Genomic DNA, 21602 nt, shown 5'->3' with positions numbered 1-21602 from the left:
ATTTACATGGCCTGGTAATCTCACAACTGCCTTATACCTAAAACTGGTCCAGCAAATAAGTAGACTACCAATCTATATATTCGTGTCCTGGCCATATTTCTTTCATTCTGCAGTGTGTAAGAAGCTCTCATGCAGGCGTAAACATAGTAGCCATCTATTAGGCTAGGAAGGGCACAATATTTGTTAAATACTGTTATAACAAGTATCAAGAGACTTGCAAAAAGAATTTAGATTACTTGTATATTCACAAGCGTACTCAATAAAGTAACACTAAAAGATAAGATGAAATACAAAGTACTGTAACCCAATTTGTTTTCAATTCACAGAAAAAATAATAATTTGTGCAATAACCACTTAAGGACCAGCCGCCGCAGTTGTACTGCGGCAATGTGGCTGCTTCCCGTGAATCGGTGTTATTGTATGTCGGCTCATACACAGCGATTTGTGGGAACGCACACGTAACCCCTGGCCATCGGGGGAGCCCTCAGTGGGTGGGGCGGACTCGATATCCGATGGCCACCCGCGATCGTTCCCCTCAGTGACAGAATGGGGATTTGCCTGTGTAAACAAGGCAAATCTCCAGTCTATGCAGGAAGGTGGATCTGTGTGTTTCCCCAGGCAGCCCATCCCCCATACAGTTAGTAAACACACTGAGGGAACATATTTAACCCCTTGATCTTGATCGCCCCTGATGTTAACCCCTTTCCTGCCAGTGACATTAGTACAATAACAGTGCATATTTTTAGCACTGATCATTGTAATAATGTCACTGGTTCCCAAAAAAGTGTCAAAAATGTCGGTTAGGTGTCCCATCTGTCCGCTGTCATTACGAGTAAAAAAATATAAATAAATAATAAAATGCCATAAATCTATCCCCTATTTTGTAGACACTATAACTTTGCGCAAACCAATCAATATATGCTTGTTATGATTTTTTTTTCAAAAAATATGTAGAAGAATACATATTTTGTCCTAAACTGATGAAGAAATTTGTTTTTTTAATTTTTTTTGGAAATATATTATAGCAAAAAGTAAAAAATATTGTTTTTTTTTTTTTCAAAATTGTTGCTCTTTATTTATTTATAGCGCAAAAAAAAAAAATGACAGAGATGATCTAATTCCATCAAAAGAAAACTCTATTTGTGGGAAAAAAAGGACAGCAATTTTGTTTGGTTACAGCATGCACGACTGCGCAATTGTCAGTTAAAGCGACGCAGTGCCATATCACAAAAAAGGGCCTGGTCATTAAGGGGGAAAATCTTCTGGTCCTTATGTGGTTAAACTGTACTTTTCTTCTCTGTCTTATTTGAATATTCCTAGCATGGCTGAGAGGTGTAAAAAGACTATTTTCTTTCGGTTGTAGAAGTATGGTTACTTGCAGAGCAATTGTGCTTTTCTGCTAATAGTCTGTTGTTTAGATGTTGTAAGGAAAGCCTCATTATTCAGGAATGAATACATTATATATCTCATTTCAAAACTAAACAAAGAAATGTAATTATCGCATATTTCCTTTAGTTAGACATACTAGTTCCAAACTTAAATAAATCTTTTCTTTCACATTTAACCTCCCAGCACAGAATGGAACAACTCAAGGATCAATTAGACCAAGACCAACTGGAGACTTCAACTGGGTGCCTGGCACAATCCCAGGTAATACCTGATGAGGTTTGTCAATAACTGAAATAAATAGAGCTCACTGATGATATAACATGCACTTTGTTCTGGACATTTTGTTGTAATGCTATAGCAGTAATCAACTGATCTGAAATTTCAACTGTATGCATACATCTAAAAAAAATAATTCTGTAAGAAATTACCAGATGAACAATTTTCAATGGCCCAGCAAAGCTGTACATTTCCAGTGCATAGTCATGTGAGGGAAATTTGAATTGAATGCTTTATAACCACAAGTTCATCAGACCAGCGCATTATATGTTCCTTTAGTAAATTGATGTCTACATGCAAAATATGTCAGCTGCACATCAGCAAATTAGATACACATTTTCCAAGTTTAAGGAAAATTGAATTTTAGCAATGGACTTTGCAGTATGCCAGAGAAGAGGGCTACAATTTGTTTAGATCTTGTTAGGATTGTAAAAGAGAAGCTGTCATCACAGCCAGATTAAGACCAAACAAAGCCCCAGGCAGGCTGCCAGCTTTGGATCCCCTTCCAAAGCCAACTTTTATATACATACTCTATTCACATATTCTAGTAACATAAGAAAAAAAAATATATAGACTGTAGATTTACTAATTGCCTCCAGAACATTATATTTTTTTCAAAAACAGAAGACCGGTAGAATAAAAAAGATGGTAGTCTCAGCTTTGTATGTTGGCTAATATTTGTATTGTTTATGAAATCCATATTTAAGTAAAAAAAAACACAATTTTTTGTGAACAAAGGCACAACATCATATCCAAATTTACAAATAAGTATAAAAACAACCTGTTAATAAAAATCCATATACGTCCAGCATTGATTCATTCCCTGATGTTTCCAGACCAGCTCATATAGTTCAGGGATCAAGGACAGCAAACCTCCAAACTGCTGCATGCATGGCTGCTGTCAGACAGGATTTGAAAGCTCTGAATCCTGTTTGAGTTCAGATTAAATAGAGGAGATTGCATAATGGCAGTTGCCCGGTCTCCACCTTTTTACAACCTTAAGTGGCCTGAAAGAAGGGCAGCCACATGGAGAAGTAACCAGGTGGCTTTACAGTTGCCTGCATCACTTTTAAGCTGGAGACTCTTGTCTGAGAACAGAGCCCATAACACTAACTGAACCCTGGGCATCTGGCTAGATAGCAGTATAAGCGATCCTGCCCTGGCTGCTATTGCCAACTTGTCAGTAAAGGTACATGATGTGCAGCTGCCACAGGTACAGTAATAACACTGTCACTCCTGGAAGTCATTTGTTTACACACACCTACAATGGATGAGTGGTGTAATAGAGAAGGTGGGTTAGGTGAGTGTATCTTGGTTTCCATGAGAAAAACACAGTGTGCTGTGCAAAATACTTGTGGTACCAGAACTGCTTCGATATACATTTCCTGTCTGAGTTTGTAATGTTCAGGCTAACAATTTTTTTTTAATTAGCATGGTGTGAGATCATGATTCTCAGATTCATCATATGTAGGAACTGTTCTTAGCCTTAAAATTTTAAACATATGGAGAAATGTCACATAGCGAATAATTATTTAGTTTACATGCTGAAAATAGTGACTAGTCTTCACGTTTAATTCAGCTTAGCAAATCTCTTGCTAGGTATAATGTTAAATGAACATTAAGCTGCTACCAAACATTACTTTCTCCATTACAAAAGATGTTCAGAGAACAACCATCTTATTTACCATCATCACTAATAGATGAGTATCAACCTCACAATTCTGAACCCTGGAACAACTTATAGATAAGCATCAACCTCGCAATTCTGAACCCTGGAACAAATTTAAGCACATGAAGGGAGCAGTAACATTTCTGGTGTAAGAGAGGGTAATACAGGATGTACTTGTGTGTACTTATGGTAATTCACATCAAGGCCTTAGCAATCAGCAAACTTTTTGAGGCCTTAGCAATCAGCAAACTGTTCGTACAGGGCAAATTTCCATGGGCACTCTTAAGGGAACTCCAGCTGAAAAAAGATGAACTTCAGGCAGACATAAAAGACACAGATTAGTGTGATTTTATATTCATTGATACATTTTTTTTTTCAATTTCTCTTTATTAAGTTTCAAGAAAATAAGTACAAAACATAGCCTTGGGGCATTCTCCTGCTCAAGAAAACAGTTAAAACTAAAATTACCTGCTATCCAACCATTGCTCAGGTCTAAAACAGTACCATAAGAAATAGCAGGATAAATAATCTCATAAACATTCGTCTCATCATGTATACATATCAAACAGGCCATAAGTCCTCCTCAGTCCCCAACATTATAAGGTGAAGTATGGAGGTCATGAAAAAAGCCTTTACCGGATGGCCAGGCCCATCGCCAAGAGCTAATTAGTCATTGCTACTAGAAGGCAGGATGTCCAGTCCCCCATCAACCTGTGTATCGGTAGTAGACTCAGAATCCACCCAAATATTGCACACTTTCTCAAAAAAAATTTGGGCAGCCCCCCCCCCCCAAAATGCATGTTATTTTCCAAAAATGGCCATAGTTAGGCAATCATATAACCCTCTCCATTCCCCACCCAGTTGCCTACATGCCTCCCAACTTTTCGAGATGGAAAATAGGGATGCCTATTAGCAAATGTATGTAGGCATAAGACACCCCCTCTGCTACACCCCCCTCAAAGAAGAATTATATAAAAAATGATTAGTTAAAGCCACGAGTGTTTTTTTTTTTTACCACTACCATATCTTTATACTAGCTTTTTAAATGTTTAACACTGGTAAACACTTTTTGAAAAATAAAAGGTGCATTTTATATACAACTATACAGATCAGACCAAAATGAGGGACAGCTGAGGAGGAATAAGGGACAGAGGGACCAAATCAGGGGCAGGTCCTCGAAATCAGGGGCAGTTGGGAGCTATATGCCTATGAGGCTGAGGATCCATGTAAGTAAAGGGACTAGGTGATGTCAGTGGTTGGTAAGGCTGTAGAGAGTGCAAGCAACCATTGACAGCTAGAAGTCATCACATTCGTCCACACTGAACTCCCTGAACATTGGGTGCTTAGTCAAATGTCTGCCAATAATAAGTATTGTGAGGGTAGAGCTGTGTATGCCTAGGTTCACAGGGGATGTGATTCGCACAGGAATCACATCACATTCTTATGCAAATCACATGTGATTCTGTGTGGTGCAATTTGATGCAATTTTATTTTGATGGCCCAAATCACACTGCATCCACATGAAAAAGGTGCAGGCAGTTTTTTTTTTTCTGTTCACATTGGTGTTTACAACCATGCAATCCAGTTCAGGCAATCGCACTGTGTTTAGTGATCTGCTTTTGGGGTGTTGTTAACTTTTAATTGACACCTGCAGCAGATCGCATGAACACACATCAGAATGAACCAGGGCTTAATCTCAGTGCTAGATAAATAGAAATACAGCCCCTTCAAGGGAAAACTGCACCTTATAAATATTTCTTCTGTGTATTTCGCTGTTAGCATGCAATTCAACTTTTAATTAGAATTTTTACTTCTAGACCTTTATTGAAATTATTGATAGAATATTTTCTAATTTACTAATTATTAGTCACCCAAAGGTTTGCACTTCTCTGGGAGTCTATCATGAAGTTGAACAGTCGACAGGCAGTCTTTAACAAACATTCCTCACTTCATGCAGGATGAAGCATTATTCACAAAATAAAGTGTGTAGTATCTGGCTTCATTTGAGAACTTGTGCAATAACCAGCAGCTATAGTATCTCACAAAAGTGAGTACACCCCTCACATTTTTGATAATATTTTATTATATCTTTTCATGTGACAACACTGAAGAAATGACACTTTGCCGCAATGTAAAGTAGTGAGTGTACAGCTTGTATAACAATGTAAATCTGCTGGCAACAAAAGTGGGTACAAAATGTCCAAATTGGGCCCAAAGTGTCAATATTTTGTGTGGCCACCATTATTTTCCAGCATTGCCTTAACTATCTTGGGCATGGAGTTCACCAGAGCTCCATAGGTTGCCACTGGAGTCCTCTTCCACTCCTCCATGACGACATCACGGAGCTAGAGGATGTTAGAGACCTTGCACTCCTCTACCTTCCATTTGAGGATGCTTCACAGATGCTCAATAGGATTTAGGTCTACCTGCAGCTTCTTTAGCAAGGCAGTGGTCGTCTTGGAGGTGTGTTTGGGGTCATTATCATGTTGGAATACCGCCCTGCAGCCCAGTCTCCAAAGGGAGGGGATCATGTTCTGTTTTAGTATGTCACAGTACATGTTGGCATTCATGGTTCCCTCAATGAACTGTAGCTCCCCAGTGCTGGCAGCACTCATGCAGCCCCAGGCCATGACACTCCCACCACCATGCTTGACTGTTGGCAAGACACACTTGTCTTTGTACTCCTCACCTGGTTGCCGTCACACATGCTTGACACCATCTGAACCAAATAAGTTTATCTTAGTCTCATCAGACCAAAGGACATGGTTCCAGTAATCCATGTCCTTAGTCTACTTGTCTTCAGCAAACTGTTTGCAGGCTTCCTTGTGCATCATCTTTAGAAGAGGCTTCCTTCTGGGATGACAGCCATGCAGACCAATTTGATGCAGTGTGTGGCGTATGGTCTGAGCACTGACAGGCAGACCTCCCACCCCTTTAACCTCTGCAGAAATGCTGGCAGCACCCATACGTCTATTTCCAAAAGACAACCTCTGGATATGACGCTGAGCATGTGCACTCAACTTCTTTGGTCGACCATGGCTAGTCTTGTTCTGAGTGGAAACTGTCCTGTTTAACCACTGTATGTTCTTGGCCACCGTGCTGCAGCTCAGTTTTAGGGTCTTGGCAATCTTCTTATAGCCTAGGCCATCTGTATGTAGAGCAACAATTCTTTTTTTCAGATCCTCAGAGAGTTCTTCGCCATGAGGTGCCATGTTGAACTTCCAGTGACCAGTATGAGAGAGTGAGAGCGATAAAACCACATTTAACACACCTTCTCCCCATTCACACCTGAGACCTTGTAAGACTAACGAGTCACATGACACTGGGGAGGGAAGATGGCTAATTGGGCCCAATTTAGACATTTTCACTTAGGGGTGTACTCACTTTTATTTTTTTTTTACAGCACCTTGGTGTGACCTAATTAGAAAGCTATTTCTAAGAATTCTAGCTGTAGAAAGACAGCATTTAGGAAGGTGATCACTTTCTACATTTTTACTGGTGTTTTACTGGCCTAGGCCATCTGTATGTAGAGCAACAATTCTTTTTTTCAGATCCTCAGAGAGTTCTTTGCCATGAGGTGCCATGTTGAACTTCCATTCACACCTGAGACCTTGTAAGACTAACGAGTCACATGACACTGGGGAGGGAAGATGGCAAATTGGGCCCAATTTAGACATTTTCACTTAGGGGTGTACTCACTTTTATTGCCAGCGGTTTAGACATTAATGGCTGTGTGTTGAGTTATTTTGAGGGGGCAGCAAATTTACACTGTTATACAAGCTGTACACTCACTACTTTACATTGTGGCAAAGTTTCACTTTTGTGAGATACTGTATAAGGACAGCCCTGCATCCATGTCTTTCTGGCTTAGCTTGCACTTTCTGTCCTCTCAACTACCATCACCTTGGTGTGACCTAATTAGAAAGCTATTTCTAAGAATTCTAGCTGTAGAAAGACAGCATTTAGGAAGGTGACCACTTTCTACATTTTTACTGGTGTTTCACCAAATTGAAACTGCACTTCATCTGAGCAAAACAAACCAAAAATACTATTTAAAAGAGAAGTAAAGGGTTTTTTTTTTTTTTAGAATCATACTTGGATCATAAGTGGATGTGCAGCATCTGTCCCCCGGCGCCTCTGCAGAGCTCCGTGAGCAGAAAGCTGTAGACTGTCAGTCACAGCTCTCTACTCTGCCCCCTCCTCGCTCACTGGAGCGCTGAGCTGTGGAGGGGGCGGGGGCGGCCAGCTCAGGCTCTCAGTGGCTCGCTGAGAGGCTGAGTCAGGTGTCAGTCCAGGCATCTGGTGGATCCAGACTTTATTGTTACGATGACATGGTGCCTGGACTGACTTCTGTGGCATCAGCAGAGAGCGGACTTCAGCCCGCTCTCTGCTGAAAACGGGTCACAAGAGTGCAAAACGAGCTGCACTCCTGTGATCCAACGAACTTTGGCTGGACTTCTCATTTAATTTATTTTTAATATTCAAAGCAAACTCCCCCATCCATCCATGTCTCCATGCTTTATTTTGCTGAGAAATCATTTTGAAAAACACCCCCTAGCATTTCTGGCAATGGCCATCTCGAGTAAGGGTGAATGATTCAAGTAGCATTTACTTCCTGGAATCTATGTGCCCTGAGCTCAAGCATTGGCTGAGCTGAGGACCCTCCCTCCCCTCCTGAAGACTCCTGGGATGTATGTCATTATTTGCCTAGACATGGAAACCAGGAATTAACTGAAGAAATGTAAAAAAAATGTAAAACAAGTAAATATGATATACTTTCCTATCTATTTGCTAAAGCTAGCAGCATAAGGATTACAAATAGACCATGTTGATTGGGAGAGTGAAGTTCCACTTTAAAATGATATCTGGTCTTAATCGAATTTCCTTCTGTAGATCTTAGTAAGGAAAATGCTGCTACAAGTAGATGTGGATGGTGACACCATCCATCTATCAGCGTCCATTCAGCTGATAAAAGCTTATATTTTGGTATGAAATGTGGCTGTAATGTTTACAATTCAAGGTAAATTGTTTCGCATATTAAAGTGCAACTAAAGGCAAAGTTTTTTTTCCCCATTTTGGATAAACAAGGGTGGGTTATAACCCCTGTCACTTTTTTTGTGTCCAGTGGGGAGAAAACACCTTCACTTCCTGTACCATAGCCAAACCAGGAAGTTAGAGGAAATCCCTCCAAAGTGAGGGCATCCTGGGGTGTCATCAGGGTCACCAGAACTATTGTCCCCATTGGAAGATTCCACCTCTATTACTATTCTGGTGTTAACCTAAAATTTGGATGATTCTCCCAGAGGTGTGAATGTTCACACTATTCTGACACGGAAGTTGCATGACTTTTGATCTGACTTTGCCCTGCGACTTCATGTCCAACTTCCATGCGACTTCAATGAATGGGATCTGACTTTGAGTCTGGTATGGATCTTGAGGGGGAACCCCACACCAAAATAAAAAAACAGCGTGGGGTCCCCTCCTAGATCATATCAGACCCTTTGGATCTGGTAAGGGATTTTAAGGGGAACCCCCTACGTCAAAATTGAAAAATGGCGTGGGACCCCCCAAAATCCATACCAGACCCTTGCAGCCTGGCAGGTCAGGAAAGGGGGTGTGAGCGAGTGCCCCCCCTCCTGGACCATACCAGGCCCCATTCCCTCAACATGGGGGGTGGGTGCTTTGGGGCAGGAGGACTCTGCACCCCCCATCCCAAAGCACCTTGTCCCCATGTTGATGGGGACAAGGGCATCTTCCCAACAACCCTGTGCAGGGGTTGTGGGGGTCTGCGGGCAGGGGGCTTATCAGAATCTGGAAGCCTTCTTTAACAAGGGAGCCCCTAGATCCTCCCCATGTGACTGAGTATGGGGTACATTGTACCCCTACCCATTCACCAAAAAAGTGCCACAAAAAAAAAAACATTACACAAACAACTAAACAAAATTACATATTTTATGTAACTGACATGTGACACTGATGTCAGATGGCACTGATACATGGCACTGATGACATGTGACATTGATGACAGATGGCACTAATATGTGGCACTGACACGTGGCACTGATGACACGTGGCACTAATACATGGCACTGATGACAGATGGCACTAATACGTGACACTGATAACAGATGTCACTAATACGTGACACTGATGACAGATGACACTAATACGTGCCACTGATAACAGATGGCACGTGACACTGACAGGTGGCACTGATGACGGATGGCAATGATACGTGGCACTGGTGACACTGATGACAGATGGCACTAATAGGTGGCAGTGATGACACGTGACACTGATGTGGCACTGATGACAGATGACACTGATAGGTGGCACTGATGACACGTGACACTGATGATGACAGATGGCACTTAAACGTGGCAGTGGCACTGGGGACAGGTGGCAATATGGACAGATGGCACTGGGGACAGATTGCACTGGGGACAGGTGGCACTGACAGATGGCACTGTGAGCACTTTATTTTCCCCCTTTTTTTTACTCACAAGCTGCAGCCGTTTGCTCTCCTTCCTCACACGCTGTCTCTGTGTGAGGAGGGAGAGCGGGAGCGTGTGACAGAATGTACTATTCATTGCGCAGGCACCGTGTATACCTCACGATCATCTGTTCTTCTTCAGAGACTTTCGGCATCTCCTTTATCCTCTGTACTGCGCAAGCGCTGCGCCTGCGCAGTACGGGGCGGACACTATCCGATGGGGGGACACTTCTCGTCAGAACAACAGCCAACACAGAACTTCCCCGATGCGCGCCCGCGGCGGCGTGCATTGGGATAGTAAACATGAGGACATCCAGGGACGCCCTCCCGGCAATTGGAGTCCGCGCTGTAGCAGTCTTTGGCTATAGCGCGGACGCCTAGTCTAAAGAAGATACGGACACCAGGACACGGTATTTAAAATGGAAACAGGCAGGGCCCCCTATTGGGCGGGGCCCATGGGCTTGAGCCCAGTCAAGCCCTATGGAAAGTCCGACCCTGGACATGGGGCGTGGCCATCCATTGACATCATATGGAGACCCTGCTCCCTTATGACAACACCGCCCCATCATGCCCCTGTTTCTGTCCACATGCACTTAACTAAAAGCTCACTGCATGATCACAAGTACAAAAAACATGTACTATGTGCATTCTTTTTTAAACCAACTCCCATGAGCCCATCTAAAGCACAAAGTATAACATTATGATAGGGAACTCAATATCCTAAGGCCATCCAAAGTATAAAGAATAAAGTGTACGAAACATAAATGTACATTATACACATGAAGAGAAATTAGCTCTGGATCAGGCCTTTCTTAATGCGTTTTTCTTGTCGCTTCCTCAGAAGTGAGGTTCTCAGGGGTATTGCGCCACTGCTGATCAACACATGGGGAACACTCTTCCCCTGAAGAAATACACCAGAGGCACCTGTGAGGCAGGCATTTCAGGCACAGGCACGGACCCTCAAAAGTTTGTATATATATATATATATATATATATATATATATATACTGCACATAAGAAGATATATTGATAGTAGCCCACTTTAATCAAGCTGTAGTACATATCGTGCCCGTGCATTGGGGCGTGTTTTTTTTAAGCACGTAATTAGAGCCAGAGGCTCTAATTGGCTTCAAAAAAGGGTGGGCTTGGGGCGCAGAGCACTGCACTCCGAGCCCACCCAGTTGTGTGACAAAAGCGCATGAATATCTCCTATTCTACCACTGATCCTCCTCCCGGACAATCAGGAAGCAGGTCACGAGACCCATCACCCGATTGACTGAAAGGACAGGTGATCCTATTGGACGCCTAGGAGGAGGAGGGAGGAGACTCACAGCAGAAGCTGCTGTGATGCAGAGGAGGAGGGGACACCTGCCTGTCGCCTTCCGCCTGTCGCAGCACTGCCCGCCCGCTGGGGTAAGTGCTGGATGACCGACTGACCGACCATGAGACCCCCAAACAGGGGGGGTGTTGGTGACGGGTGACCCAACTTAAAGGGGGGTCCCCCCTTTAAGGGTGGAACTGTGATCATCAACATAAATCTTAATCTGCCTTGATACGCAAGTATCTCTATGTAGCACAGCCCCAGATGTTAGGATATTAGAAACTTCACAAAATAAAAGCACATTAGAGCCTCCAGAAGTGAGGTGACCTTTTACTAACTTACAGTACATTTGAAGAGTGAGTTTACACAACAAACCTCCTGTGAATCAATTTCACACACTTTCCAGACACTTTTGCTTATCCTAGTTAGAGCCACTGTCAGGTTTGTATTTCTGTATGTGTCCCCATTAGGGAGACTTGCCCTATTTAATTGTCCTGATAACCTTTTTCACCAGGTATGAAATGAGGGTATATCTTAAATTCTCAGTTGCTACAAAATTAGGAATAGAGGGCAAATATTCCAAAAGAGACATTTGTTCACAGCTGTCTAAGAGGAAATTTTTCTCACATTCATACTATATCCTTTTACCTTTTGTTGAGTCTATAGGACAGAAAGTGAAAGAAAATCTCCATAATGAGACCAAGATGGTGCAGACGGCAAAAAAAAAAAAATGACAGTGGTTACATTTTCATTTTCTTTCCTGCATTTTCAGAAATCTTTTGGCTAAAAATCACTTTTTCTAAAAACTCACTATGCCTTTCAGAAAATATCTTGGGGTATTTGCTTTCCAAAATGTGGTCATTTTGTGGGTGTTTTCACTGTCCTTCACTTCAGCTCCTTGAAAGCCTAAAGGTGCTCCTTGGATTTTTGGCCCCTCTATGCTTGTAGGCTGTGAAAAAGTCTCACACATGCGGTATCCCCATACTCAGTAGGAGTAGCAGAATATACCTATGCTGTGTGTGAGAAATAACTTGTTAAGTTGCAAACTTTGTAAAGAAATATATATTTTCCTGGCACTTAGGACCGCAAGATATAATATACAAGTGAGGGAAAAAAGTATTTGATCCCCCGCTGATTTTGTACGTTTGCACACTGACAAAGAAATGATCAGTCTATCATTTTAATGGTAGGTTTATTTTAACAGTGAGAGACAGAATGACAACAAAAAAATCCAGAAAAACGCATTAAAAAAAAAAGTTATAAATTGATTTGAATTTAATGAGTTAATTAGTATTGGACCCCTTCGCAAAACATGACTTGGTGGCAAAACCCTTGTTGGCAATCACAGAGGTCAGATGTTTCTTGTAATGGTTTGCACACATCTCAGGAGAGATTTTGTCCCACCCCTCTTTGCAGATCCCCTCCAAGTCATTGAGGTTTAGTGGCTGATGTTTGGTAACTCGAACCTTCAGCTCCCTCCACATATTTTCTATGGGATTAAGGTCTGGAGACTGGCTAGGCCACTCCAGGACCTTAATGTGCTTCTTCTTGAGCCACTCCTTTGTTGCCTTGGCCATGTGTTTTGGGTCATTGTCATGCTGGAATACCCATCCATGATCCATTTTCAATGCACTGGCTGAGGGAAGGATGTTCTCACCCAAGATTTGACGGTACATGGCCCCGTCCATCTTCCCTTTGATGCAGTGAAGCTGTCCTGTCCCCCTAGCACAAAAACACCCCCAAAGCAAAATGTTTCCACCTCCATGTTGGTATGTTTGATGATGGGGATGGTGTTCTTGGGGTCATAGGCAGCATTCCTCCTCCTCCAAACACGTTGAGTTGATGTCAAAGAGCTCGATTTTTGTCTCATTTGACCACAACACTTTCACCCAGTTCTACTCTGAATTATTCAGATGTTCATTAGCAAACTTCAGACAGCCCTGTACATGTGCTTTCTTGAGCAGGTGGACCTTGCGGGTGCTGCAGGATTACAGTCCTTCACGGCGTAGTGTTTTACCAATTGTTTTCTTGCTGACCATGAACCCAGCTGCCTTGAGATCATTAACAAGATTCTCCCGTGTAGTTCTGGGCTGATTCCTCACTGTTCTCAGGATCATTGAAACTCTACAAGGTGAGATCTTGCATAAAGCTCCAGACCGAGGGAGATGGACAGTTATTTTGTGTTTCTTCCATTTGCGAATAATCGCACCAACTTATCCCTGACATTCTTGGACAGCTCTTTGGTCTTGGCCGTGGTTGAGAGATTGGAATCTGATTGATTGCTTGATTGATTGTTTGTTTCTGTGGACAGGTGTCTTTTATACAGGTAACAAACTGAGATTAGAAGCACTCCCTTCAAGAGAGTGCTCCTAATCTCAGCTCGTTGCCTGTATAGAAGACACCTGGGAGCCAGAAATCTTGCTGATTGATAGGGGATCAAATACTTATTTCACTCATTAAAATGCAAATCAACTTATAACTTTTTTGAAATGCCTTTTTCTGGATATTTTTGTTGTTCTATCTCTCACTGTTAAAATAAACCTACAATTAAAATTATACACTGAACATGTATTTGTCAGTGGGCAAACATACAAAATCAGCAAGGGATCAAATACTTTTTTCCCTCACTGTAGGTAGTCAGAACATCAGGACTGAATAATTTTCAAATATATATATCATAGTTTGTAGACTCTATAGCTTTCACACAGAATAAATAATATACACCTACGTATTTGTTTTTTTTTTACCAAAGAAATGTAGCAGAATCCATTTTGACCCAAATTTATGAAGAAAGATTATTTGCAGTTTTATAAAAGTAACTAAGAAACACCTTTTTTTTTTCAAAAGATACAATAAAAAACCCAGTGGTGATTAAATACCACCAAAAGAAAGCTATACCTGTCTTGAAAAAATATATAAAATCAAAAAATTGGGTACAATGTTGCATAGTGGAGTTCTTTCCATTCAAAGTATGACAGGGCTGAAAACTGAAAAATGCTCTGGACTTAAAGGGGATGAAACAGACCGGTCTTGACGTGATTAAAGTTTAGGGTTAGTACATGTAGGGCTATGTTTTTAATTTTTTTTTTTTTGTGGTGCCTGAATCCCCACATTGGTTACTAATGAATAGACATTTGGAACAAGTTGTCTTGAGCACTGACTTAATAAATTACTAATGCAAATTATTGACAGATTTATTACCACACTAAAGAGTTTCTGATATATAATTACCATGCAAAAACATCCAAACTCATTTTGGTTTGAAATGTTTAGAAAGTAAATTATCAATTAGTTTGCATGAAATGCCCCACACTATGTAAGAGTGATGTACATTTAGGTTCTCTAATATTAGTTTTAAATCATTTGTAAATGTAGCCTGTGTAATGAGGGACATTCGGCCTCCTGCCAAGAACCTACAAAAATAAGTTATTTGACTTGCAAAGCATTATTAGCTTAGTACTTTAATCTCTGTTAGCTTAAAGATAATTTTGGTTGAAATAAATCTCAAAACTCACTGTATGGGAGTGCTTAGTATATACCATACAGACAGCTGTTTCCAGTCATTTCTGTCATATTTATACTCTCACTGCTGTCTTAAAATAGGGATACATCTAAATCCCATATTAAAATAGATTAGATTAAACGGCATAATCGAGTTAACCATAAACTTTTCATGAGAGCCAAAGTGTGTCACAAATGTTTACATCAAAATGGGTTGGACCATTCTTTGTAATACAGTCCCCAATTACTTTAGCAATCTTAGTAAGTGACTTAAACAGCAGTCATATGTATAAGCAATGAACATAGGGGCCCCATGAGAAAGTTTTAAGCTTTAGATTATTTCTGTTCAATAATCACCTGCCCGTTTAGTTCCTGCTTGATTTTGAAAGGCTAAAACCTAATATCAAGATTTATGCAATTTAAATAGCTATCACTCAACCAGCGATCTGGGTGTCCTTTCTCTGAATAGGCATTCACATCAAACAAAAACTCAGCGCAACTGCTTTAATTATAAATGGATCAATGATGGTGTCATGGACATGGGCTAGTTCCCACTGGCAGAAAGTCAGTTCAAGAATTACAGAGGAGTACTGGAGGAGGTTGTGTGAAGACGCAGGTGTCACAGAGGAGCCCAAAGTGCAATTGAGGTGGTGGATGGCACAGAAAGCTCCAGGGTCTCACAGCATGAGACAAAGCGCCGTGGAGTCACTGGCAGATGTGAGTTTGCTAAGCAAACTGAGAATGCTTTGGGGTCATTAGGAGACACAAAATGCCCTGCGGTCACTGGGTGACACAGGATGCTCTGGGATCACTGGGTGTCACAGAATGCTCTGGGCTCACTTGGTAGTACAGGATGCTCTGGGGTTACTGGGTGATACAGGAACACAGAAGTCACTGGAGTCAGAGGAGCACCTGAGACCCAGGGTCCGCAGGAGAGACAGAGGTAGCTGGCAATGCAGAGGCTGCTGGGGACACTGGGGTCTCAAAGTCTCTGGAGGCACATGAGTGCAGGTGTAACAGTCAGTGAAAGCACAGGAATGCTGGAGTTATTGGTGTGCATAAGGATCACAGAGGATGCTGGAGATACAGAAGTACAGGAGTTGCTGGAGGAATGGAAGTTCAGTGGTCTCTAAGGGCACATAGAAAACAAAAAGATGGGCTTAAGAGTGGTTGAAATCAAATATTTATTACAAAGCAAAAAAAACAATTAAGAGTGGTTGAAATCAAGTATTCATTACAAAGCACAAAAAACAAGATCCACTTACGCTTAAGTTTTCAGGTGTACAGCACTGTCTAGACATAGAAGTGCACATAACAGGGATATGGAGAACAGTTAGGCATGAGTAGGCACAGGTATGAAAATGTGAAATGTGAATGTACACCATTTCTTCTCTTTTTTTGTCTTTGGAGGCACAGGAGTACAGGGGTCACTGAAGGCACAGGAGTGCAGGAGACACTGGGGTCACAGATGGGCAGAAAGAGTCAATAGTGCAGACACTGGAGTGCACAGCTGTCAGAATCACTGTTGGTACACAGAAACACACAGGAGGCACAGCGAGGTCTTGGCTGAGGCATAGTTCGGCATTGCTCAAATGTCAAAATACAAGTCTATTAACCATTTAAGTCAATGCCTGGGGTCAGATTTGCTGTGGTGCTGGAACCCAGCAGCCACAGCAATGCACAGAGGTGAAGACCTAGCCCTGGAATAGGGAACAAGTGAGTGAGACAGGAGAGCAGTATAATTAGTCCACACATTAGCACTGCTGCTGTCACAGAAAGTCTCAGGGGATGGAAAAAAAAACAGTTGTCACTGAACTGACGCTGTAGCTGCAATTCTGTACATATGCTCATTTCAAGTACATCTTAGGGCTCACGCTTAAGCTCTACCACCTTCTTGTTGTTTGCATGCTATCTTCAACCTCTCATACATCTTTATTGTCCAGTAGTTAGGTTTGCTGGGGAGTAACCAGGATTACTATGTATCCCTTAGGAGGAAAGATTCCTGGGGCCCCTTAATTTTTTAAGGGGCTTTCTGGTCTCAATAGGGCCCCTTCATCCACTGGACCAGGTGAGTTGGGGTGGTTCCCTTGTCCCCCTCAGCATGGGGACATGGTGCCTTGCTAGGAGGATCCCTTTGGCAACATACCCTTCTCCTGTTGAAGGCATGTAGCATGGAATAGTTCAGAATGGGGGGTACACCCTCACTGTCTTCTCCCATTCCTGGCCAGATAGGCTTTTCTTCATCAATTTAAGCCAATATGTATTCTTCTACATATTTTTGGTAAAAAAAATTTGCAATAAGTGTAAATTGATTGGTTTGCGCAAAAGTTATAGCATCTACAAAATAGGGAATATAGTTATGGCATTTTTATTCATTTTTCTACTAGTAATGGTGTAATCAGCGATTTTTAGCACGACTGCAACATTGCGGTGGACAGATCAGGCACTTTTAACACCTTTTTGGAACCAGTGACATTTATTCAGCGATCAGTGCTATACAAATGCACTGATTACTAAATAAATGACACTGGCAGGGAAGGGGATTAACACTAGGGGGCGATCAAGGGGCTAAGTGTTCCCTAGGGAGGTGTTTCTAACTGTGCCCGGAGTGTACTGACTGGGAGTACAGATAGATCGCTGTTCCTGATCACTAGGAACAGACGATCACTCTGTACTCCCCTGGCAGAACGGGGATATGTTTGTTTACATTGACAGATCCCCATTCTGGCTCCCTGTGGCCGCCGGCTATGTGCATTAACTCCCCCTCCATGCAGTGCGCACGCCTGCTGTAGCTCTTAAAGGGACCGCTGTACCGGTACAGCGATTTGCCAGAACGAACCGATCTGCCACAGTATAATGATGGCGGCTGGCGGCACTACGGTCCGTCATCATCCGATCCCCCATAGGGGAGAGCGGCGCTCTGACAGGTCCGTCGCTGCACAGTGTGCAGCGATGGACCTGTCATCTTTCTGCTCAGCGGGGATCGGCGGAGCGATCCCCACTGAGCAAGCGGGTGTTCACGGGGCGGATCATCACTGATCCGCCCCGTGTGAAAGAGCCCTTATGCAAGCAGTTTAAACAATAAATGTATTTCAACTGTAAATGTATTTCTACTGTAAATGAATAATCTAATCAGCTGTTTTAAAACATTGGAATTTATGCTTTCAGTAAATGTTTGCATTTGAGGCTCATTCACATTAGCCTAATGAAAGGAGACAGTTTGATTAGTGTTCTTTAATAAGATTTTCCAGACAGTAATTCTACATTTGTTTTTGCAGCTATTGCTATATACTTAATAAAAACATCCTGGGAACAGTGATGACGCGGATACATTTAGAAAGGATTATCATGTCATTTCTTTTTTTCCATTACATTATGCCATGTTTGTTCAGCCCATATTACAAGATAGAAGTATACTTAAGTAGTAGATGGAATTAAGCAAATGAAAAGATTGTGCCTTTCCAAAGACAAGAAAATAGACAGAAGTGCAGAAAACCTGTACAGTGCACATCCTACACTATATAGTGGTGATTGTTAAGACTTATATTTATATCTAAATTTCTAACAATTCTAACTTGTGAATAAAAATATCCCTTGATGTACTTGGATCTGAAACATCTAAAATCCATGCAGTTTTAAATAAATCCCATTCAAAACTTAAAGCAAGTTCGAAAAATTAGTCTAGATGGAACAATAAACCTCAGGCTTCCGTATAGCATGAAGTTTACGTAATTTTCCAGCATGCAGTTCTAAAAATGATATACATTAAACCTAAAACAAAAAAAACCCAAAAAATTATATGGTGTTAAAGTATAAAAATATCTGAGCATATGGGATGTCATGTTTTATGCCTATCCTGAAAAACAAAGATGCTGTAATCACAGGGGAAAATATTGGCTTGCACATCAAGCAAATCCAGCTTTGTATAAAACTTTATTGTTCCTAAGAAAAGCTCAAGGTTGCCCCACCTGGGACCTCCCTCGTTTTTCCTGTGGTCTTGCTAGGGAGCTTCTTCTTTTGTGGTTTGAATGATGTTGTAATGTTGGCACATATATTTTGGATATTTTTCTCTTGCAATGATTTATTAACTGACAATTAAGCTTCAGATGCTGACCTAAAGGAAAAAATATGTGACGTTGTTGAATCCTTTTGAAAAACACAAATTATCTGGTTAAGTTGATCAAATTGAGTCAAGTGAATGGATCCAATAAAGTCAATGACCTGGATCAAGTTTGTAGATCAGTAATTCTGACCTTTATTTGGCTCCATTGGCTGCATGCCTGTTCCCTATCAGTGACTTAGAACGCAGTGAGACCAGAGACAGCAAGGTAACTGGTATTGTAAGAAAAAGATCAGACTCTATTTTTTTTTTCTTTCAATCACCTGTTTTTGTGTTTTGTTTTTTTTTAATACAAGGCATTTTTAATAACAAATTTAGCTAAAAAAAATATATATTAGTTTAGCCAAAAATCTGTTTGCTTTCCTTTCCACGAGCCTAAGATTCAATTTTAAAATAAAGAATTAACAGATTAAATCTTAAAAAGTAAAATCAATGTTCTATTAGGAAGGACGACATATTTTCCCACCGCATTGGGGTTGATTTACTAAAGACAAAAAGACTGTGCACTTTGCAAGTTCAGTTGCTCCAGAGCTTACTAAATGAAATGAAGCTTCACTTTACAAAGAATATTCAATCACATGCAAGGAAAAGAAAAAAAAACTGCATTTTTGCTTTCACATGATTGGATGATGGAAGTCGTCAGAGTTTACCCTCATTCACTAAGCTCTGGAGCAAGTGCATTTGCTAAGTTCACAGCCTATTTGCCTTTAGTAAATACATATCATTGTGTTTTTTTTTAAAAAGCATCCGCAAATCATTGAAAGTAGTTGCAAAGAACTCCAACCATAGATCAGTTTTTTCGATATTTTACTGAATTATCTATCAGAGGGACTGAGGGATTGGATTATAACTGTTGTTTATTAATTTGTGAGAATAATCATTAGTCATTTGTGAATGGTAACAAATCACTTTATAGAGTGCTGGAAATCGATCTTCGTGCAAAATGCACCTAGATATACTGTAGATATATAGACTTATTCCATAAGGCAGTGATAATAAGCATACTTGAGCAACCTATAGCAAGCAAGTTTCTGAAGTTAGATTTGTGTATGATCATTTCTAATTGGTTGCTATTGGGTACTTCACTGTACATGTTGCTTTACTGAATAAGCCTGATTGTGTTGCTGAGCATGAGAGTCCAAAAGCCTATTTCTAGCCAATATATTGAGGTCTAGTGTTACTATGTTGCACATTATATGAGAGGGCTCTGTATAAATGTTTTCCTGATAATGACATACTGTCTATTAACCACTTCAGCCCCGGAAGGATTTACCCCCTTCCTGACCGGAGCATTTTTTGCGATACGGCACTGCGTCGCTTTAACTGACAATTGCACAATCGTGCAACGTTGCACCCAAACAAAATTGACGTCCTTTTTTTCCCACAAATAGAGCTTTCTTTTGGTGGTATTTGATCACCTCTGCGTTTTTTATTTTTTGCGCTATAAACAAAAAGACCAACAATTTTGAAAAAAAGCAAAATTTTTTACTTTTTGCTATAATAAATATCCCCAAAAAAAAATTTTTAAAATGTCTTCCTCAGTTTAGGCCAATTTGTATTCTTCTACATATTTTGGTAAAAATAATCACAATAAGCGTATGTTAATTGGTTTTCGTAAAAGTTATAGCGTCTACAAAATAGAAGATTATGATAGATTTATGGCATTTTTATTAATATTTATTTTTTTTATTAGTAATGGTGGCAATCTGCAATTTTTATCGTGACTGCAACATTTCGGCGCACACATCGGACACCTTTGACACTATTTTGGGACCAGTGACATTTATACAGCGATCAGTGCTATAAAAATGCACTGATTACTGTGTAAATGACACTGGCAGGGAAGGGGTTAAACACTAGGGGGCTATCAAGGGGATAAGTGTGTTCCCTCAGTGTGTTCTAACTGTAGGGGGATGGGCTCACTAGAACATGACAGAGATCACTGCTCTCGATCACTGGGAGCAGTAGATCCCTGTCATGTTGCTAGGCAGAACAGGGAAATGCCTTGTTTACATAGGCATCTCCCCATTCTGCCACTCCGTGTCATGATCGCCATTGAGTCCATGGGACCCGCGGGCACGATCACGCAGTGAGCGCGCGCACACCCACTAGTCTGTGATTTAAAGGGGACGTACAGGTGCACCCATTTGCGCAGCCGTACCATTGTGCTGATGCATATCGCCGTGGCTGGACGGCTAGCGGCAGTGCCGGAACAAGGTCATTCGGTGCCCAGGGCGAAGATGGCAAACTGCACCCCCCCCCACCGGGTGTAAAGAAAAAGTCAGTATCATTTCAAAACAAGAAAATACTTAAAACAATACCGATTCAATTAGGTTTAATTTTATAGGAACAGAGTTTACTCACACATTTTGATTCAACTAGCAGGGCCCTGGCCTGTACTAATACGATTGCAGATGCAATTATTAATATTATCTCACATGCTAAAGCTAAACACCTAGGTAGGTACCCAGGCCAGCAGCATCTTCCTTCCTCCTCAGCTCTGTTCTTCTTCTCCCGCGCTGGGGTGGCCGCTACCCTTGCTCCCAGTCCCTCCCTCCTGTCCCTGCTCCCTCAGATTTAGTCAGAACACACAATGGAGTCTGCACTGTGCATGTAAACTTACTTTGTCAGTGTCTACTCCTCTCAGTCAGACAGTCACACTCGGCTGAGTGAGGCTCCTCGGGTTGGCTCACTCAGGCAGCGCAGGTTCTCCCACGCTGCCTGGGTGATTGCTGCATAGAGTACCAGTCCCTCCCTCCAACAGAGAGATTACTCTGCACACAGCAGGACTAGTGGGATGTCCCACGTGCCCTGGCCGGATCTACAACACAGA

The 21602-nt window shown here is 41.5% G+C and overlaps 1 protein-coding gene across 50 annotated transcripts in view; it reads left to right on the top strand.

Moving 5' to 3' along the window:
* Positions 1–21602, top strand: part of ABI3BP (ABI family member 3 binding protein) — a 496221-nt gene that overhangs the window by 371420 nt on the left and 103199 nt on the right. For all 50 annotated transcript variants that reach the window (XM_073614901.1, XM_073614909.1, XM_073614887.1 and 47 more), the window contains one exon: positions 1573–1650. In XM_073614901.1, coding sequence (XP_073471002.1) covers positions 1573–1650 — 78 coding nt within the window. The remainder of the gene's footprint in view (positions 1–1572; positions 1651–21602) is intronic.

The sequence above is a fragment of the Aquarana catesbeiana genome, linkage group LG02 (assembly GCF_042186555.1).
Source record: "Aquarana catesbeiana isolate 2022-GZ linkage group LG02, ASM4218655v1, whole genome shotgun sequence".
Classification (NCBI taxonomy): domain Eukaryota; kingdom Metazoa; phylum Chordata; class Amphibia; order Anura; family Ranidae; genus Aquarana; species Aquarana catesbeiana.
This window is presented reverse-complemented; position numbering and strand designations above follow the sequence as displayed.